Source organism: Andrographis paniculata, unplaced genomic scaffold, assembly GCF_009805555.1.
Source record: "Andrographis paniculata isolate CXL003 unplaced genomic scaffold, ASM980555v1 Contig79END, whole genome shotgun sequence".
Lineage (NCBI taxonomy): Eukaryota > Viridiplantae > Streptophyta > Magnoliopsida > Lamiales > Acanthaceae > Andrographis > Andrographis paniculata.
The window spans coordinates 1880745-1898437 of record NW_026137616.1 but is presented as its reverse complement, the minus strand read 5'-3'; the positions used below and the strand labels follow the sequence as shown (position 1 = coordinate 1898437).

At 33.4% G+C, this 17693-nt stretch overlaps 3 protein-coding genes across 4 annotated transcripts; 2 read left to right on the top strand and 1 right to left on the bottom strand.

Annotated features, from left to right (window-relative positions):
• Positions 1 to 682: 682 nt before the first annotated feature.
• On the top strand, positions 683 to 7139 carry LOC127240555 (serine/threonine-protein phosphatase 7). Its single transcript, XM_051259279.1, has 5 exons — positions 683 to 1289; positions 3521 to 4012; positions 5710 to 5856; positions 6269 to 6376; positions 6603 to 7139. The coding sequence occupies exons 1-5, from the start codon at positions 756 to 758 to the stop codon at positions 6702 to 6704; spliced, it is 1383 nt and encodes a 460-aa protein (XP_051115236.1). The 5' UTR covers positions 683 to 755; the 3' UTR covers positions 6705 to 7139.
• A 202-nt stretch (positions 7140 to 7341) lies between these two features.
• Positions 7342 to 12089, bottom strand: LOC127240561 (N-acylphosphatidylethanolamine synthase). 2 transcript variants are annotated; one of them, XM_051259287.1, is made up of 5 exons: positions 11771 to 12089; positions 11446 to 11573; positions 10837 to 10931; positions 10199 to 10336; positions 7342 to 7931 (listed from the first exon to the last, which is right to left on the bottom strand). In XM_051259287.1, the coding sequence occupies exons 1-5, from the start codon at positions 11974 to 11976 to the stop codon at positions 7638 to 7640; spliced, it is 861 nt and encodes a 286-aa protein (XP_051115244.1). In that variant the 5' UTR covers positions 11977 to 12089; the 3' UTR covers positions 7342 to 7637. The 2 variants fall into 2 exon arrangements, with proteins under 2 accessions (XP_051115244.1, XP_051115245.1); XM_051259288.1 differs by having other exon boundaries at positions 10837 to 10922; positions 11771 to 12088.
• A 3567-nt stretch (positions 12090 to 15656) lies between these two features.
• On the top strand, positions 15657 to 17066 carry LOC127240242 (HMG1/2-like protein). The gene is made up of 8 exons (XM_051258799.1): positions 15657 to 15817; positions 15915 to 15968; positions 16064 to 16177; positions 16272 to 16329; positions 16421 to 16465; positions 16553 to 16633; positions 16719 to 16808; positions 16889 to 17066. The coding sequence occupies exons 2-8, from the start codon at positions 15922 to 15924 to the stop codon at positions 16910 to 16912; spliced, it is 459 nt and encodes a 152-aa protein (XP_051114756.1). The 5' UTR covers positions 15657 to 15817; positions 15915 to 15921; the 3' UTR covers positions 16913 to 17066.
• Positions 17067 to 17693: the final 627 nt, after the last annotated feature.

The following is a 17693-nucleotide window of genomic DNA, read 5'->3' as shown; positions in this document are numbered from 1 at the left end:
ACTTTTATTGGTAATAGTGCATAAATTTTAAATACTTTTAATTATTATATTACTACATCTTTTATCTAAATTTATGCTCAATACTTTTGTATAATGCAGAAAGAATGAGCACAAATTTTTATGACAAATGAAGTAATACCTAATATTACAAATTAAAAAAAAATGACAAAATATCTAATATAAAAATAGTAATATTTATACAATATAAATATAAAATATTTTTAATACCGTAAAATTGTATTTGAAACACAAGTCAAATATACCCAAAGAGTTTGTTTGACTTATGATTAAATTTATTTATTTTTTATTTAAATTTTGATTTAAGAAATATTTTTATTAATATAACTTACATATTAAAAAAAATTATTTGAGATCCCGATTTACAATTTCCTTTTATATATTCGTATAAAATCCTTGACAAACATGCCCTAATTCCTGGGGTGTGTTTGTCATGGGAATTGGATTTAGTTTTCAATGTTTATTTTATTTTTTTTTAAAAAAAATTAAATTAAATATTTTTTTTATATTATATTAAAAATTAATTTTACATTCAAAACATCGCATCAAAATTTTTTTATATCGTATTACTAACTATTTAAATTCAAAAATTTTACTGTTGAAATCCCATTTCAAAACTCCAATCCCGAACAAACACAATTAAACTTTACATGTGAAAACAAAAGAGGAGAGAAGAGGACATTTCCAATATCGAAGGCACGACTTTGCTCGCCAGCACACCACTTCACTACGCCCGTATGACCTCTTCTCCACCGGCTGCGGCGCCGCCGCCGCCGCCATCCTCCGACGAGGAGTTCTTCTCTACCGCCTCCACGTCCACTTCCTCCGATTCAAAGACAACGTCTCCATCCGCTACCCCCAGGCCTTCCTCCCCGCTTCCGCCGATCGCCATCACATGGCCTGACGGAGGGGCCCTCACCCTTGCTTGGGTCACCAATCTGATGCAGGCCTTCGACTGGGCTTCAAAAGCGCTATCTCCATCGGAATTTCCCTCCGTGCTCCCTGTTCCAGTCTTCGACAAACTTGCGCTCACCGCATCGAAGATTTTGCATAAAGAGCCCAATTGCGTGACAATTGATGGGGACTCCGGATTGGGTTCGAGTTCGAGGGTTGTAGTGGTTGGAGACGTGCACGGTCAGCTGCATGATGTATTGTTCTTGTTGAGAGAGGCAGGGTATCCAGGCGATGATCGGTTTTTCGTGTTTAATGGGGATTATGTGGATCGAGGTGCTTGGGGGCTTGAGGTTTTTCTGATATTACTGGCTTGGAAGGTTAGGATTTTTATTTTTTAATTTTTCAGCTTCTGATTTATGGATTCTTCATCTGAGGTGAGAATGTGTTGATTCTTTGTGGCATTGAGGAAGATTAGGTGGCTATTGATTCTCTGTAGTTGTTAGAGATGAAGTTAAGCAACTAACTTGGATTAAAATTCTGCCTTTTGCTGTTGTATGGTAATATATGAATCTGGCAAACAAGCTACTGCAAATTTCTCTACACTTTTCTTGTAACTTTTTAGAGAGGAAAAGGGAAACTAGAACTGATTATATGATTATGGTGGGTGGTTAGATATCTGTGAATCGAAGATCGGTGGAGAAGCCACATGTAGTTGCTTTATTATCTTGGATATATCTACTATGTATGTTCTATATTGGAAGGAAATGTGAATTTGATGCTGCTCCGTCGACAGTTGGGAAGTTAGGTCGAACCCTAAATCTTATGTTCATGCTGTCTATTTTTCTCTTTGTAATGGATGCTTGTCTTGAATAATTAGACTGGCATTCTGTGTATCGAGCCCCATTGAATATGTGGATATTATGGATTAAATATTACCCTGATGAAGTGTATCCTAAAAGGGAAGTTTTGGTAGAACTAGAAGGCTTCTAACTCCTAGAAAGAATATTTATGTGTCCTTGAAATGAAATGAAATGTGGCTGCCTTGATTACACTAATCAATGAGGACAGTGGTTAATATGTTCATTATTGAATTGCGTAGTAGTAGTTTACGTGTAATATCATGATGATCTAATTAATGGTGATAGTATTGGATAACTTGAAGAGATTATTGCATAATTATGGCATGTAAATCGTGAATGGCATCAAAACCCTAGTGGCCCCTCATGGCAGGACAGAAAAATGGCAGGTAAACTACATGATCGTAAGTAGATGTCATAAATTAAGCTGACAGAGGTAGTTAGTGATCATGATTTTTTTCATAAATTATGGTTCTTCGGGAAAACAAATAGGTAACAACTCGTGTAATTTTTGGTACCAAAGAATCTGAAAATTAGCCATTAACATATTGGGTACAGCTAGAAGCAAAAGTTTAAGCAAAACTAGGATGCTTGAAGTATCGTATGAGTTAGGGTTTGCGGGTGGTTCTGGTTGGGCGTTATCTGGGTTTCTGCGATGGGTGAGGTTTTGACTGGAAACTTGTAAACCTTAAATGAGCACCAGATTGATTAGCTACCACAATATTTATATATAGAAGAAGAATTCAAATTCTTTCTAAACAATTTTTTAGGTGATATTAAACATAAAGTCTTCTTTAATGTATATTCCACTCTTGATAGACTAAGGTCCTATGTTAAATATATTAGTGATATATAAGACTTTCTTACTACAGCATGGTACATGCAACTAGAGAACGTAGTTGTCATTTCTTTGGCGCGCTTGAAATATTCTAGTGTTCTATTAACATTGACAGCTCTATTTCTTTATCAGAGATAACCAGAGCAAGGGAACTTGTAGAAATAGGGACTAGTAAGTGGCCATGGTTTCGGTAGGATTTGAGTGCAGTAGTGCTCAGATCCTGCTTAAGCTTCAGTTTTGGTTGGGGTTTACTTTTTTCCGTTTTTGCACTAGCATATGGATGCCGAGACGAATTTGGATTGTGTGAAAAGTTGAGCTTTGAGACCATGGTGAAAGTTTAGATTGACTCTTACCATTTACTGAACAAACTAGTGCTGTATTTATGTATAAGATCTAAGTCAAATTTCAATTTTTCAATTAAACCAAATTTAGGGTACTATTAAAATAAGAATCATAATCTTTAAATGCTTCTCCGAAAGAGGCATATATTTTTAGCCACTGATGATGTAAGAAGGTTCGTGGTTAAGGCTGTCATTAGCAATTAATATGAATTATCAAATAATTGAGATTAATGTATTCCCTTAGTTTATAATCTTTGATGATGTGTTTCACTGGATGTGCTGTTATAAAGTTGCATCATTCTATTACAGATAATGTCTGTTTTATTTCTTCATTGAATACACCGGAGTTGTGATGTAATTATTATTTATTCCAAAAAAAAGGGGCATGCCCAAGGTGGATAAACACTGAATTAAACTTCTAATTAATTTGCTTCTTTCATTGTATTGAGTTCTTTCTTTTTATCAACTAGCCTTGAAAAGAAAGTTTATGAAATTGCAATCACTTCCAACTGATAAACTCGACCTATGCATAAAAGTATGCGCTTGGTTTTTTATTTATTTACTTCTCGCAGGTTCTAATGCCTCAGAGAGTATATTTACTTCGTGGAAACCATGAGTCGAAGTATTGCACTTCTGTTTACGGATTTGAGAAAGAAGTATTATCTAAATATGGAGACAATGGAAAGCATGTCTACAGAAAGTGTTTAGGCTGTTTCGAAGGACTTCCGCTTGCTTCCCTCATAGCTGGGCACGTTTACACTGCACATGGAGGGCTTTTCCGCAGCACAGCTGTCACTCCATCTAAAAGGTCTAAGAAGAAGAATCGGAAGGTTATTCACAACCCTGATGTGAAGACACTAACTCTTGGTTCCTTTGAAGAGTTGGGAAAAGCTAGACGAACTGTCCTCGATCCTCCCTGGGAAGGTCCAAACTTGATTCCTGGTGACGTTTTGTGGTCGGATCCATCAATGAACCCTGGTCTTTCTCCAAACACCGAGAGAGGTATTGGTCTCTTGTGGGGTCCAGATTGCACTGCAGAATTTCTAAATAAGTACAATTTAAAGGTATGCGATATTCTTACGCGCAACATTCAAATCAACTTCTTTGTGCGAGTCCATACCAAATGCTTTTTGTTCAGGCTTTTTTCCATCTTGATTGCTTCATTTTTAGTTGAGAAAAACTGTCTTGTGCAATCTTTACTGAACAGGGAATATGACTGATACCTGCTATTTGTTGTTGGAGTAAAAACCATGACTGTTCTAATCTCTTAAATCGTACTCACTTTAGGATAATTTTGAAACAAATTAAAGTGCATAATTCTTATTGTTTATGTAGCTTAGACTTTATCTAATTTGGTTGATGAGCTTGAGTACTGATGAGAAGGATCCTTAAATCAGTGACACCATGCTTATTGGATTCATCTTATAATTGGAGAAACTCCAGTAGAAACTTCCTTTGCTTGGATGATACTAATTGGATGATGTAATTGTGAGAAATAGTGATGGTTAATTTTAGTGGTGACTTAATTTGCCTTCGGTATCTAAGAAAAAAAATTGTAATTTTGTAAAAGCTGTTTTTATGAACTAGTTCCTTTGTGAGTATTTTTGCCTGAAATTATATCCAAATCTGGCGTTCAGCAATAATGTGATTTCTGTTTCTGTTATTAATCAAAAAATTACTAATTGTTTAAAAGAGCACCATATGTAGATTATAGTACAAATAGAAACTAACTGAAACACTTGACATCATCGACTATAGTCTAATGGTGCTGATTTTGTTGTAAGGAAACAAAGATACAAAAATTTAGAAGTACATTATAATTGAATAATCTTATAATTGAACTTCTTAATATATCCCTCCAAGTTGAATAGACATGATTTTTACTGTAACAACTTATTAAGCAACTGTTTTTGTTTGTATCGGCTCGGCTCATTAAACTAAATTTTAGTTAATTTTTTAAAATTTCAAGTCTAAATTTAATTAATTAATAATAAATTTTGTTAATAGTTTTATGTAAAAAATAAAATAAAATAAAGTGTAATATTGTATAAAATGTATATTCTTTTAATACAATAATAGTAATTTATTTTATTAACAAACATTATCAATTGTTGCCAACATGGTTTGAGCTTGTTTGTTAGCATAATGAGCTAAAATTTGTGTTTGTGTTCGACCCACTTAACTTTGCAAACGAGCTTTTAACAAATTTGAATGAACCTTAGTCAAGCTCACTTAGAACTCCTTTGTTTTACAGCTTTAGTAATAGCTAGGATAACAATGAGATTTTTAGAGAGAGAGAGAGAGTAGATGACTCAACTGTTTTTGTTCTAAAGAGACAGCAAGAAGCTATGACCAATTGGCATGACTAATATCAATGGTTCATATAATTAAAGGGAATGAAAAACCTTCATCAGTTCTGAGGAAAAAACACAAAAAAACTGCGCTTTGATGCTATGCTAGAAAATCATGATTGAACTTTCCTACTAATTGATAACAGATACCATTTATGCAGTTCAACTATAATTGGAGAAATGGAAAGTGAATTGAACTTCGAGCACAATTGCACTAGAATCAAACTGTATTACAGTCATAATTCATAATATGCGGAACAAATAATAACAGAATCTCTTTCTGCGAAGTCCTTTATCATGAAATTTTTAAGGGATATCCTTGTTTTTATTGGTGTCGAATGTGTATTGCCTTTGTTTATCACTGTTGTATAGCTATATGCCCCTTTAAATTCATTCTTTGGGTATTGCAGTTGATTATCAGGTCACATGAGGGTCCTGATGCCAGGGGAAAACGACCAGGCCTTGGAGGAATGGATTTAGGGTATACTATAGATCATGTTGTAGAATCTGGAAAGCTTATAACATTATTCAGTGCCCCTGATTATCCACAGTTTCAGGTGACTGCTTCTCATTACATTGATGCATTTTTTCCGCTGCTCTTTAAATTTGAATTGTAGCATCATCCATTAGATATTACCTTATGAGGCGTCTGTAATAATTTTGAAGATAGGTTACACACTATCATTTCAGTGATACAAATCAGTTGTCTGCATTTCCTGATTTGGATGAACTCATATGTTCTTAGGCTTTTTCACTAGTGATTTAAGGTGCATAAAATATATCCCACCCTCGCCCTTGTTTACTTTTAGAATAATAGTCTTCGTTAATTACTGAAATTATGATGCAATAGATACAATAGAATAGTGCTTTAAAATATGTATATGTTACCGGTAATTTGACCCGGAGGATCCACTTACCCAATTGCTTGATTCAATTGAATAAAAACCATATTCTTCATGTGATCCACAGGCAACAGAAGAGAGGTACCGAAACAAAGGAGCATATATTATTTTGGAGCCACCAAACTTCGACACACCTATTTTCCATACCTTTGAAGCGGTTACCCCAAGACCGAAGGTAACATTTCCACCTGATTTCGAAAATATTGTTTTAATTTATGATAGTCACATGAGTAGAACCTGCCAGAAGAAAATCGAATAAAAAAAGTACTTAACTTCTCACTTAAGTTCAATATATCATTAAATGGAACATTTGCAATGGATTTTTAACGATGTCGAGTAATTCAAATGCAGCTCGTAAGATTTATAACTATGTCTAAACTTGTGTGTGATAATCATGGCAGGTAAACCCTTATTACGATTTTGAGGATGTCATCGATTCTGATGAAGAGTTGGACATGGTATCGATGGTGCCGGAGTCTGGAGCAGAGCAACCTGCTGCTTGAAAAGGCAGAGGCACCGGCATTGTCGCTACCATACAAATGAAGTTTTGTGAATGAGCTTATCTCGGTTTTGCTTTTGTGTGTATTTGGTGTGTATTGTCGAGAGAGGGTGTTGCTATGTTACTATCTCAGCCCCTTTTTTCGAGTGTAGATTCAACCGCCTACCTATGCTTTGAGAATGCTGTGGCCAGGGGAAGATTTACTTGCTCTTGAGCTATATATATATATATATATATACATTTTGAGTAATTTGGGACTGGTTTGTACATGAGTTTGCCATGTTTCTGATTTGGAGATATGTGAGGTATCATATTTACTTGAAGTTTATTCTTCGGTCTTTTGGAGCTTTAATTTATTATTAATATTATTTATTTACTTGAGAAGTTTATATTTGGAATGAAACTTTGGGGTGTGCTTGGTTTGCATATAATAATTTGACATCATTGTGTTTGGTTTTGGGATTGGATTGTTATGTGAATGGGAAAAAAATTGAATTAAAATAGTTGTAGAATGATCGATTTGATACTTTTTAAGAGAAAAATTTGTATAAATAGTGGAAAATTCTCAAAATCCTTCAAGCTATATTACACAATCAAGGTTAAAAAAAATAAATATCAACCAATCAATCACGGTTAAAAAAATCAAGAGTCAATATTATATATGACAAAGTTGGAAGCTAATACAGAATCCAAAATACATTCGCTGCCAGTACAGACTGTGTTACCAAATTTCATGCTTATTTTTCTATCTAATGTCTGCATAAACCAAAAAAATATGACTTGAGGAAAGGATTTCTTCCCACCTATCTCAATGCATATCATATCTTCACTAAGATCAAAACACTCTCAAATTGAAAAATGAATCCAACTAAACAAAAAACATATTACCTGTTAGGATGCTTCTCAATTCTTTCCAAAAAAAAATCATTCTCAAGTATCAGTTTGTTCTGAAACTCGATTTGCAGACATTACAAAGCTTCTGCATAGCCTCTCGCAATTGCTCGGATATGATAGTGTAAAGGCATTGTTGCACAGCCTCGTTCATTCCACAGTGTGTCTCGGGCCATCCATGATGATGGAGCACTGTATCCTTCTCCCTTGACATCTGCTCAGCCTGCTGCTTCAGATTAGGGATGTTGAATACCATTGGCTCTCCAATGACGATTCTTATGTCTTTGTTCCACAATGGAACAAGCGGACGCCTTCCAAACATATAATTCTCGGGGAGAACCTGCAATGTGGTGAATCAAGAGAAATGAAAATGAAAGTATGATAGTATTAAGTAGTGTATTCACCAATCATACATACATGCATGCTTGATTTCTCCCCTTTTTGTATGAAATAGGTATAAATGCTAGTTGATGCTCAAGTGTAACGAAATTAAGTGGAATGAAGATGAATATCACACAAAAGTCGAAAATTTGGTGACTCACAAACTTCAACTTGAAAATCACAACATAGCACTAAGAAGCATCTTTTCCATGCTTTCAGGTTGGCATAGCACTCCAAAGCCAGATTTCCTCTGATTTCGCCATAGACTTAAGATTTTGTCCGAAGTTTTTATTTCTCAGACAATGGCTGGATTTATACGTTCACTCATAGCTCTTAACATCACTGGCAAACACATAATAATGTGACAAAACTATTCAAGTTTGTCAACGGCAATATAGAAATCATGGGTGTCCACAATCATGAAATTCTCAGCAGAACCACCTTTTGTGACAACCTTTTCCTCGTGCATACAGCTTATAGCCACAAGCACAAACATAATAGCAACAGTTCCCTGAAGATGTATTTGTGAAATAAATTAACTTGTTTCAAAAATATGGCGTCCCTGATAAGTGCCAATGCCTTTATTTACCCACCCCGGTTCACTCAGCTGATATACATGGAAAGACAAGATTTGAGAAAGATCATTCAACCAGTCTACACCTGTCCCACACTTCATCTTTTGCACTTAAGCTTGAGATCCTAAACAAGATCCATTCTGTGTTTTTCTAAAATTTACAATTATAAAGGATTCACACATTGACCAAACAATTTCAAAGTTCTTCCTATTCCAAAAACAATAAAATACAACACTTGCAAAATACATACAAGTCATACAAACCATACCCAAACCTCTTAGATTCAACTGCATCTTAGTAAGTTAATAGAAGTTGCATGTTCTAAGTTTAAATATTATGCACATTTATGTTTCTTGATTCACATACCATCCAATAGAGATACTTTTGATTGATCAGATATGATAGCGGACAGCCAAACGTCAACTAAAGTTCTTAGTTACACCACATTTTATCTGCTCAGAAGTTTATCTTCAAAAGGATGCAACAAAGTTAAACAAAATATTAGCTTGAGCATATCATGCTATTTGAGCTCATGAACAAAGGTCATGTTTACATTCACATATTGAATCGAATAAAAAATTTTATTTACCTTTAAAGCATCGTATATTGAATGCATGGGATAAATTTCCATGTCCTAAATATCAGATGGGCAGTCTAATATCAATATATGATAAAAATACACAAGAATAACAACACAACAACAAGCTCTTATCCTGCCCACCAAAGTAATTGGATTTGATTATAAGTGTATTCTTCACACAAGTGAATCAATCATTCCTATCATACAGCTTAAAAAATAAAAAAAATAAAAGGAAACAAAACCCAAAAACAATGAATTTTACAATTTCTGAAAAATAAATAAATTATTTTAAAGTATTTTCTAGGTACTGGGGCTCTCTATAATTTAACTGATCTAGGGTCTGTTTGTTTGGCCTTTGGGCTGAGTTTTGGATTTTGGAGGGATTTTGGATTTTGATTTTTGAATGAGGTGTTTGTTCAAGTTTTGGGATTTGTTTAGTTAAAATAAATTTAAAAGGTATGGTAGCTCAATAAAATATACTCTCGATATCATTTACATAATACAAGTAAATAAAAAAGATATTTATATTTATATATGATTAACATATATAAATATTATAAAAATAGGGAATTTTGAATGAGAAAGAAATATAATATTGTAAGTAAATCCCTGAGAATTTTGAGAAGCATAGTGTTTGCAGTGCGAGATGGGAAACAAGATGCCGAACAAACAGGCCCCTAGTATCTTTCTTTGTTGGCCAATGAGATTAAAAGAGAAAGAATATTCTGTATGCAAACCAAAGTCAAGCATTGTGCATGGAGAAAATCATAGTAATTACTCAGGCATTATGGAGATCTCAGCACAAAAGCTATTCTTGGATCACAGTTTATTATAAACAACTTTGAACGTGCTTTACCAAAACACACAATCTAACTGTTTGATGAACAAATTGGAAATTGATGGCTAAGCTATTCAGTCCATGTGTTTTAGATTAGTGAATAGGATTCATGGTTGTTTTAGACTATGAACACGATAGTTTCCATTAGCATGCAAAGATCAGGAATCACATACGACTCAAATCCAACCTCTGTTGTAGGCATTACATGGTAACTTAAATGACAGAAAAAATACCTGTTCGAAACCTCGGTGAACTATCGGTAGAACTATTGGAGTTACAGGGGCACGTGTAATCAGACTAGCAGTTCCCCATTTCAACCGCCGAATAGGTGCATCTTCTTGACATACTTTCCCCTCTGGAAAGGTATGCAGCTGTTAATTGGACAGAATAAGATGGAGTAATAATTAGACCAGACAATGATTCTTCCATAGTGCATATGATGTTTACAATTGTACAGCCTAGTAAAGAAATGATCAGTAAAACCATGATAAGCTACTCTGTATCACATGATGAAATTTTGAGTAACAAAATCAATGGCATGAGAACCCAGTACAACTGTGCTACTAACAGTTCCATGGGTTAGAATGCCCAAAAGTGGATATTTTATACATTCAAATTCTGAACCCAATAAACATGATGAATGGCCAAAATATTCACATGGTTTGTTAAACTTAAACATAACAACAACAACAACAAAAGCAGCAGCAGCAACAACATTTTACAAATAGCCATGCAATTTTTTTCAGTGTAGGAATTTCTAGTGCCTAGTGTTTAACATACAGATGTGAGTGTGTGCTCAGTAACATGTGCCAGTAGGAAGGCAGTTCGTTCTTCAAATACATCAAAAGGGGCATGATAATGAGAAGAGTACCCAAGCTCCATCGATCAAGCGGTCGAGGGCTTCATTCATGTGCTCCTGATAGATTCCACCTCCCCTTGTTATGGGAATGCACTTCCCTGTGAACACTACACTTAATGAATGAGGCATACTAAAAAAGAAAAAAGAAAAAGACGAGATTCTAAGAATCAACATGAAGGATAATAATAGCTAGCAGTGAGAATAGGTATTAATTACTATCATTTCCAACTAAACCAGAAGGGCTACTAAAACCCTCAGCTACTACCTAAGAATGTATGTCCACTTCCTACAAAGAAAACATCAAAAAAAGGAATTCACTTTACTAGCTGCTATTTCAGAATATAATTATCTCAATCCAAGTGCCTAGAACTAAAAATCATCTTTTAACTTGAGCCACCACCAACAATTCATTTACTATGGTATGGACTGGCCTATAACATGCAGGATAACTAATATCATACATTCAAGAGCATCATCAAATTCAAAAAATCTAGTGGATTCTCCACTTCCAGATATAAAGAACAGTGTAATAACTAAGCGGAAGTACTCAGGCAAATATCAATCGTCAGATGCAGCATTGCAAATTAAACTTTGAAGAGTGGAAAACTACAGATATCACACCAAGTCTGAAAAGATATGACAACACTGGATTCTTAAAGCATATGTCCTCAGCAGCAAGCACCCATCTCCCCAATTCTGCATCAGTCACAGGGAAACCCTTCATCCCCCACATTACTGGGTCATCCAACCTGAACAGGAGTAATTCAACTTATCACATTTCAGAATCACAACCACCGGATCAACGACGCAAAGAATTAAACCAATACTTCAGTCCGAAGCCAAAGCAGTCTATGAAATTCCTCGCAAACCTCTCTGAGAAACAAAGGAAACTGAATTTTATAAGCTATTAACAGAAATTACAACTTTACTTGGGAGAGTAACTGACGTGGACATGTGATTGCTGACTGTGAGAAGAGGAACGTGCGGCGGACGGTGTCGGGCTAGCCGAAGGAGGGTTTCGAGGTTGTAGACGGTTGTGGTATTGAGGAAATTAGCCACCACTTTGGCGAACGCTCCGACCGCATTGAATATAATCTTTCGGGGTATTCCGCTGAGGTGATCTCTCCTGGCCGCCCATTCCATGGTCCTCATAGCCCCGGCGCTCGTTCGTATGGTGCTCAACCGCCACCGCCGCCGCCGCCGACGCCAAGCCGTTGGTTTGAATTTATATACCCCAACTTGTCGATGTCAACATAAAAGGGCAGTCTTTAGTTCAGTTTTATGACTTTTATAAAAGTATTTTTTAATTAAATCATTTAAAAAACAAATAATTTATATTAATATTAAAATATTTTTATTTTTATTTTTATTTAAATTATAAATATTTTTAGTATTTAAAAAAAAATTAAACTAGGACGAAAAGAGCATTTAAATTTTTCTTTATAAAATATTACATCAAATTTTAATTTTTTAAAAAAAAAAAATTCAACTTGAGAACAAAAGTTTATTCTTGAATTGTATATACTATTATAAAATGTATTTTTATTATACTTATTTATTATTGTTGGTCTAAATCTCATTTAATTAAAAACAATAAATGGATAATATCATCAAAATTTTACCCACATATATGTACCGAAAGGTAGGTCCTAAATTTTACCACTCATGCACACTAAAAATAGTAAAAAAAAATGAAACACAGGGTAATTATTAATTCAATTCAACTTTTAATTTCACTTACTTTTAAAGTTTAAATTAGATATGATCACTAAAATTTAGTCAATAATTATATCAAAATAAATTTTGATTTAACTTCAAGACAACAAACATAAAATAAATTATTATTCACTTATTGTAGACTCTGACTCTAAGAATATTTATGATTTGTCAATAGATTGAATAGTGTCAATTTTAAATTTACTTTTAAACAGTAGACACTATAGTGTATCAATAATTTGATTTGCATTCATATAAGGTGCCATTATATCACCTATCAAAATTTTTTCTCCAATTAATTAATCCTTCTTGATTTTAAAATCATCGGTTCCAATAAGCATTTTTTGATGATTCGTTGTTCAATCTATATATTTTTTTGTATCTATTTCTCATCAATTAATCACATACCTGCGTCTATTTTACTTCGGGAACTTTATACGATTTTAATAAATACAGTATTATATTTGTTTATTATTGTTGGTCTCAATCTCATTTAATCAAACAATAAATGAATAATAACATCAAATTTGACCCGCACAACAACAGAGATAGGTAGTTTCTGAATTAATCTAACAACTCATGCACACTAAAAATAGTAAAAAATAAAATGAAACAGAGAGCAATTGTTAATCCAATCGGACCTTTAACTTGACGTAGCTTTAGAGTTCCAAATTAGGCATAATAACTAAAATTTAGTTAATAATTATATCAAAATAAATATCAATTCAATCTATACATTGGCTTAATTTGGAGACAACAAATATACAAATAAATTATTATTTATGACTATGAGTTCTCAGATGTGTCCGTAGATTGAATAGTGTGAATTTAACTTTACTTTCAAACAGTAAACACTAAAGTGTCAATAATTTGATTTGCATTCATATGAGGTGCAATTATACCATCATCAAATTTTATTTATTTTTTATTTTTTATTTTTTATTTTTTTATCTCCAATCAATTAATAATTATTGATAAAATCATAAGCTCCAATAAGTATTTTTGGAGGATTCATCATTCAATTCTATATATTTTTTGTATCTTCCATTTCTTATTAGCTAACCTTCATATATTTCACTTCGGAAACTCTATACGACTTTAATAAATATAGTATTATATTTGTTTATTATAGTTGGTTTCAATCTCATTTAATTTAACAATAAATGAATAATAACATCAAAATTTATCCACATATCAGCAGAGATAGGTAGTTTCTGAATTATTCTACAATTCATGCACAAAAAAAAAAAAAAAAAAAAAAAAAAAAGAGAAGAAGAAGAAGAAACACAGAGCAATTGTTAATCCACGACATTTAACTTGACCTACCTTTAGAGTTCCAGATTAGGTATGATCACTAAAATTTAGTCAATAATTATATCAAAATAAATCTCAATTCAATTTCTACATTAGCTAACTTCAAGGCAACAAATATACAAATAAATTATTATTCATGCATGGTAGATTCTGGCTATGAGAATGCTTATCAGTTCATCAGATGTGTTAGTAGATTGAATAGTGTGATTTTACCTTTAGTTTTAAATATTATAATATGTCAATAATTTGATTTGCACTCATACAAGGCGCAATTAAATCACCATCAAAATTTTATCAAAAATCAATTCATATGCACCAATAAGCATATTTGGAGGATTCATCGTTCAATTATGACTTGGAAGCATTTTTATTTAATTTTTATATAGATGGTGCATCATAGTAGGTATTATAAAAAATTATTTAAGAGTTAATAATAAAGCATGGTGTTCGTACAAAAAAAAAGGGTGTATTTGTTTAGTGAAATTATTTGTAAATATATATATATATATTTATACTAGAGAAGTAATTGTGTAAATCATACTCCTTCAAACCCGCCGTAAGTTCACAAAGTATATATATTTTTATTTTGAGATATTCAATTATAAAGTAAATATTTTATTAAGTAGATTATTTTTTTTTATAAATATTTTTACTTTACATCACATCATTATTTTTACACAAAAAAACAAGAGCAAAAATATTATTACACTATTTTTAACTACTAACTATAATTAAAATAATAATATTTCTTAAATACCGCGTCAAAAATAAATATTTACTTTATTTCTGGATGAAGGGAGTATAAAATTAGTGAATGGTATAATATATATTTTTTAAAAAATATACTCCCTCCGTCCCAATCTTATTTACTATTTTTGTTCGTTCCAAAATAATAGTTTTATTTTCATAAATAAACATATCACCATAAAACTACCCATATTTTTCATTTTTATTACACAATTACCACTATTTTTTACACTAATACACTCATAAGGACAAAAACGTCTTTTATCCGTACTTTTTACTAATTTATGGGACAGAGGGAGTATTTTTTTTTTGAATAGGAAAAAAAATACACCCTTATTCATTATATTATTTTGAAATTGAAATAATTTTATGACAGATATGAAAAATGTCATTAATATAAAATATAATATTTTATATTAAAATAGATTACTATATATTTTGTATGAATATATTTTATATAATATTACTAAAAAAAAAATACGCAGAAAAATTTTTAATGGAAGAAGATAGCCTATGTAAACATAGCACAGTACATAATTTCGCTACCAAACATTGCGTCCTAAATCCTAATTCTGTAATGCTACTACCAAACAGCACTTTCAGTCTATCACACAAGATAATTATTGAGATCGAAAATATCTTAGACGCAAATTACCAAAAGAGCCTCCAATACCACGCACCCATCTCGATCACATCAAGCTTATCCACATTTGTTTAAATAAAAAGCCCCAACGACCACTCGGAGCCCATAACCGTCATTTCACAAAGTCTAATTTGGTCATTACACAATCCCCCTACACTAACCACTAAATTCCCAAGATCACGCCACATCACCCTGATGCCCTGCCAGCACTCCATCGGACGGCTCAGAGGCCTTCACAACAAACACATAGAAAACACAAAGCCAGGAGAGGGGGAGCGAGGTCAACATCCCAGCCAATCACAGCACTGCGATGTGTTTGGCGCGGATCGATGACGTGGCAGTAGGAATTTGAAATCCCGCCCGAACCCGCGCTTCCATTTTGCCTTGTATAAAAATCGGAAGGATTTTTTGATGGGCTTTTCCCTTTGAGTCCTCTCAAAAAAAGCATTTCCTTCACATATATCTATCTCTATACTTTACACGGTAATACGTACACTCGCTTTCATTGCGATTTCGAAGAAGGGCAAAGCTAAGGCGACCGCATCTCCACGTCTTTTGGTTTTCTCTCTCTAGGTCAGTTCCGAGCTGCTCGCCGCTGAATCCGCACCATTTCGAGACGATTTAAACGTTTTTTTTTTTTTTTAAATTTTTTTTCGCTGTTGTTTTGCAGCGAAGCGATGAAGGGAGGTAGATCGCGAGCGGAGACGAAAAAATCCGATGCGAAGTGAGTTTTGACTCAATTTTTGGTTAAGATCTGATTTATAGTTTTTGGTATTTTTTGTTTTTGTGTTGATTTTTCGTCCATGGTGGACTTTGTAGACTTTCTGTTAAGAAAGGAGCGGCTGCAGCCGGAAAAAAGCCGGCGAAGAAGGGGAAGCCAGTGAAGGATCCAAACAAGCCTAAGAGGCCTGCTAGTGCTTTCTTCGTTTTCATGTATGTTTTACCTTTTTTGTTTATATGTTATTTCGTGGAAATTTCGTCTGGTTTCGGTACGCGAAGTGTTGAATATGTCGTTTATTTAACGAAGGGAGGAGTTCAGGAAGACGTACAAAGAGAAACACCCTAACAACAAATCCGTTGCCGCCGTGAGTGATTTCTTCTTTATATTCATCATTTGTGAAGATCTTGCAGTTTATTTTCTGAGTTTAGAATTTTGTCTTTGAAAAATTATTATAGGTCGGTAAAGCAGGAGGCGAAAAATGGAAATCCATGTCAGATGAAGTAAGCATCGTTTCACCGACGGCGAAGTAAATTGTCAGAGCTTACGGATTGTTCTTAATTATTGAGTTTCCTAAAATTTTGTTTCAGGAAAAAGCTCCTTACATAGCTAAAGCCGATAAGAGAAAATCAGAGTATGAAAAAAACCTCCAGGCGTACAACAAGAAATTAGTAATATCTCACTCAGATCTTCAATACAATCAATCATGCAAACCGATTTTCAACTTTGAAAAAGATTATACTAATTGAATTGCAGGCCGACGGACCTGGGGACGAGGAAGAGTCCGACAAATCTAGATCTGAAGTCAACGATGATGAAGAGGACGATGAGGAAGGCAGTGCAGAGGTACAGATCACACACTTCTTTTAATGAGTATTTTTTTTCTGCTGTTTTGATGAGTAATTTCATTTTGGATATACATGCAGGATGATGAAGATGATGACGAGTAAAAAATTGGTGAAAAGTAAGGCTGTGTTTTAGTTCTTCGTTTATTGTACAAACAAGTAAACCCCACCCCACCCCCACTACAACAAGGTAGATGCTACTACACTCTGGTGGGTTTCTTGCTTTTCTTTAAAAAAAAAAAAGAAAAAAAAATTAAAATAGATGGGTTTATACTTGGTTATGTACTGTTTTAAGATGCACTTGTTCAATGATAATCCACTCCTTAGCTAGTGCAGTAATATCTTTCCATTATTCTTTTCTTAATTTATTTGCATAAATCTGGTTTTGGGGAAGTTTCCTACTAGTGGAGCAATGCAATATGATTTTATTCTCTGTTCTATATTTTAATGCCATGCTTGCATATGAAAGGAATAACACTTCTTAAATTATATATGTTTCTATTTAAATTGGATTTGGAAAGATGTGGTATGATTCTTGTGGTGGTTGCATTTATTATTGTATTCATACGTCTTTGTTCCAAAATCCAGATTTTAATTTGCAGACATGTATGGTTATGATGGGATATTTTTGTTTGGATCAGTATCAAGGTTTTAGATGTTAAACATTGTAGTTTCTATGGAGGCGCTGATTGTGGTCTGATCAAGAACTTAGGTTTCTGTAATTGTGTGTTGAATTAATAGTTACTGTGTCGATGGCATATCTAATATAGATCTCATATGAATTATAAGTTAATGACTCAGAAAATGAATGAATAGTATATGATATTGGTTTATATAATTTGTCCTATGATTGATTTTTAACATATGGGATATTTAAACCAATATC

Bases quoted from the DNA above. Each gene is read 5' to 3' on its own strand.
- LOC127240555 (XM_051259279.1), top strand. From the start codon at position 756: ATGACCTCTTCTCCACCGGCTGCGGCGCCGCCGCCGCCGCCATCCTCC. The intron at 1,290-3,520 runs GTTAGGATTTTT...TACTTCTCGCAG, and splicing joins TGATATTACTGGCTTGGAAG to GTTCTAATGCCTCAGAGAGT. The intron at 5,857-6,268 runs GTGACTGCTTCT...TGTGATCCACAG, and splicing joins CTGATTATCCACAGTTTCAG to GCAACAGAAGAGAGGTACCG.
- LOC127240561 (XM_051259287.1), bottom strand. From the start codon at position 11,976: ATGAGGACCATGGAATGGGCGGCCAGGAGAGATCACCTCAGCGGAATA. The intron at 10,932-11,445 runs GTGTGATATCTG...CATTAAGTGTAG, and splicing joins GTCATATCTTTTCAGACTTG to TGTTCACAGGGAAGTGCATT. The intron at 7,932-10,198 runs GTATTTTTTCTG...ACCACATTGCAG, and splicing joins TTCACCGAGGTTTCGAACAG to GTTCTCCCCGAGAATTATAT.
- LOC127240242 (XM_051258799.1), top strand. From the start codon at position 15,922: ATGAAGGGAGGTAGATCGCGAGCGGAGACGAAAAAATCCGATGCGAA. The intron at 16,178-16,271 runs GTATGTTTTACC...TATTTAACGAAG, and splicing joins AGTGCTTTCTTCGTTTTCAT to GGAGGAGTTCAGGAAGACGT. The intron at 16,330-16,420 runs GTGAGTGATTTC...AAATTATTATAG, and splicing joins ACAACAAATCCGTTGCCGCC to GTCGGTAAAGCAGGAGGCGA.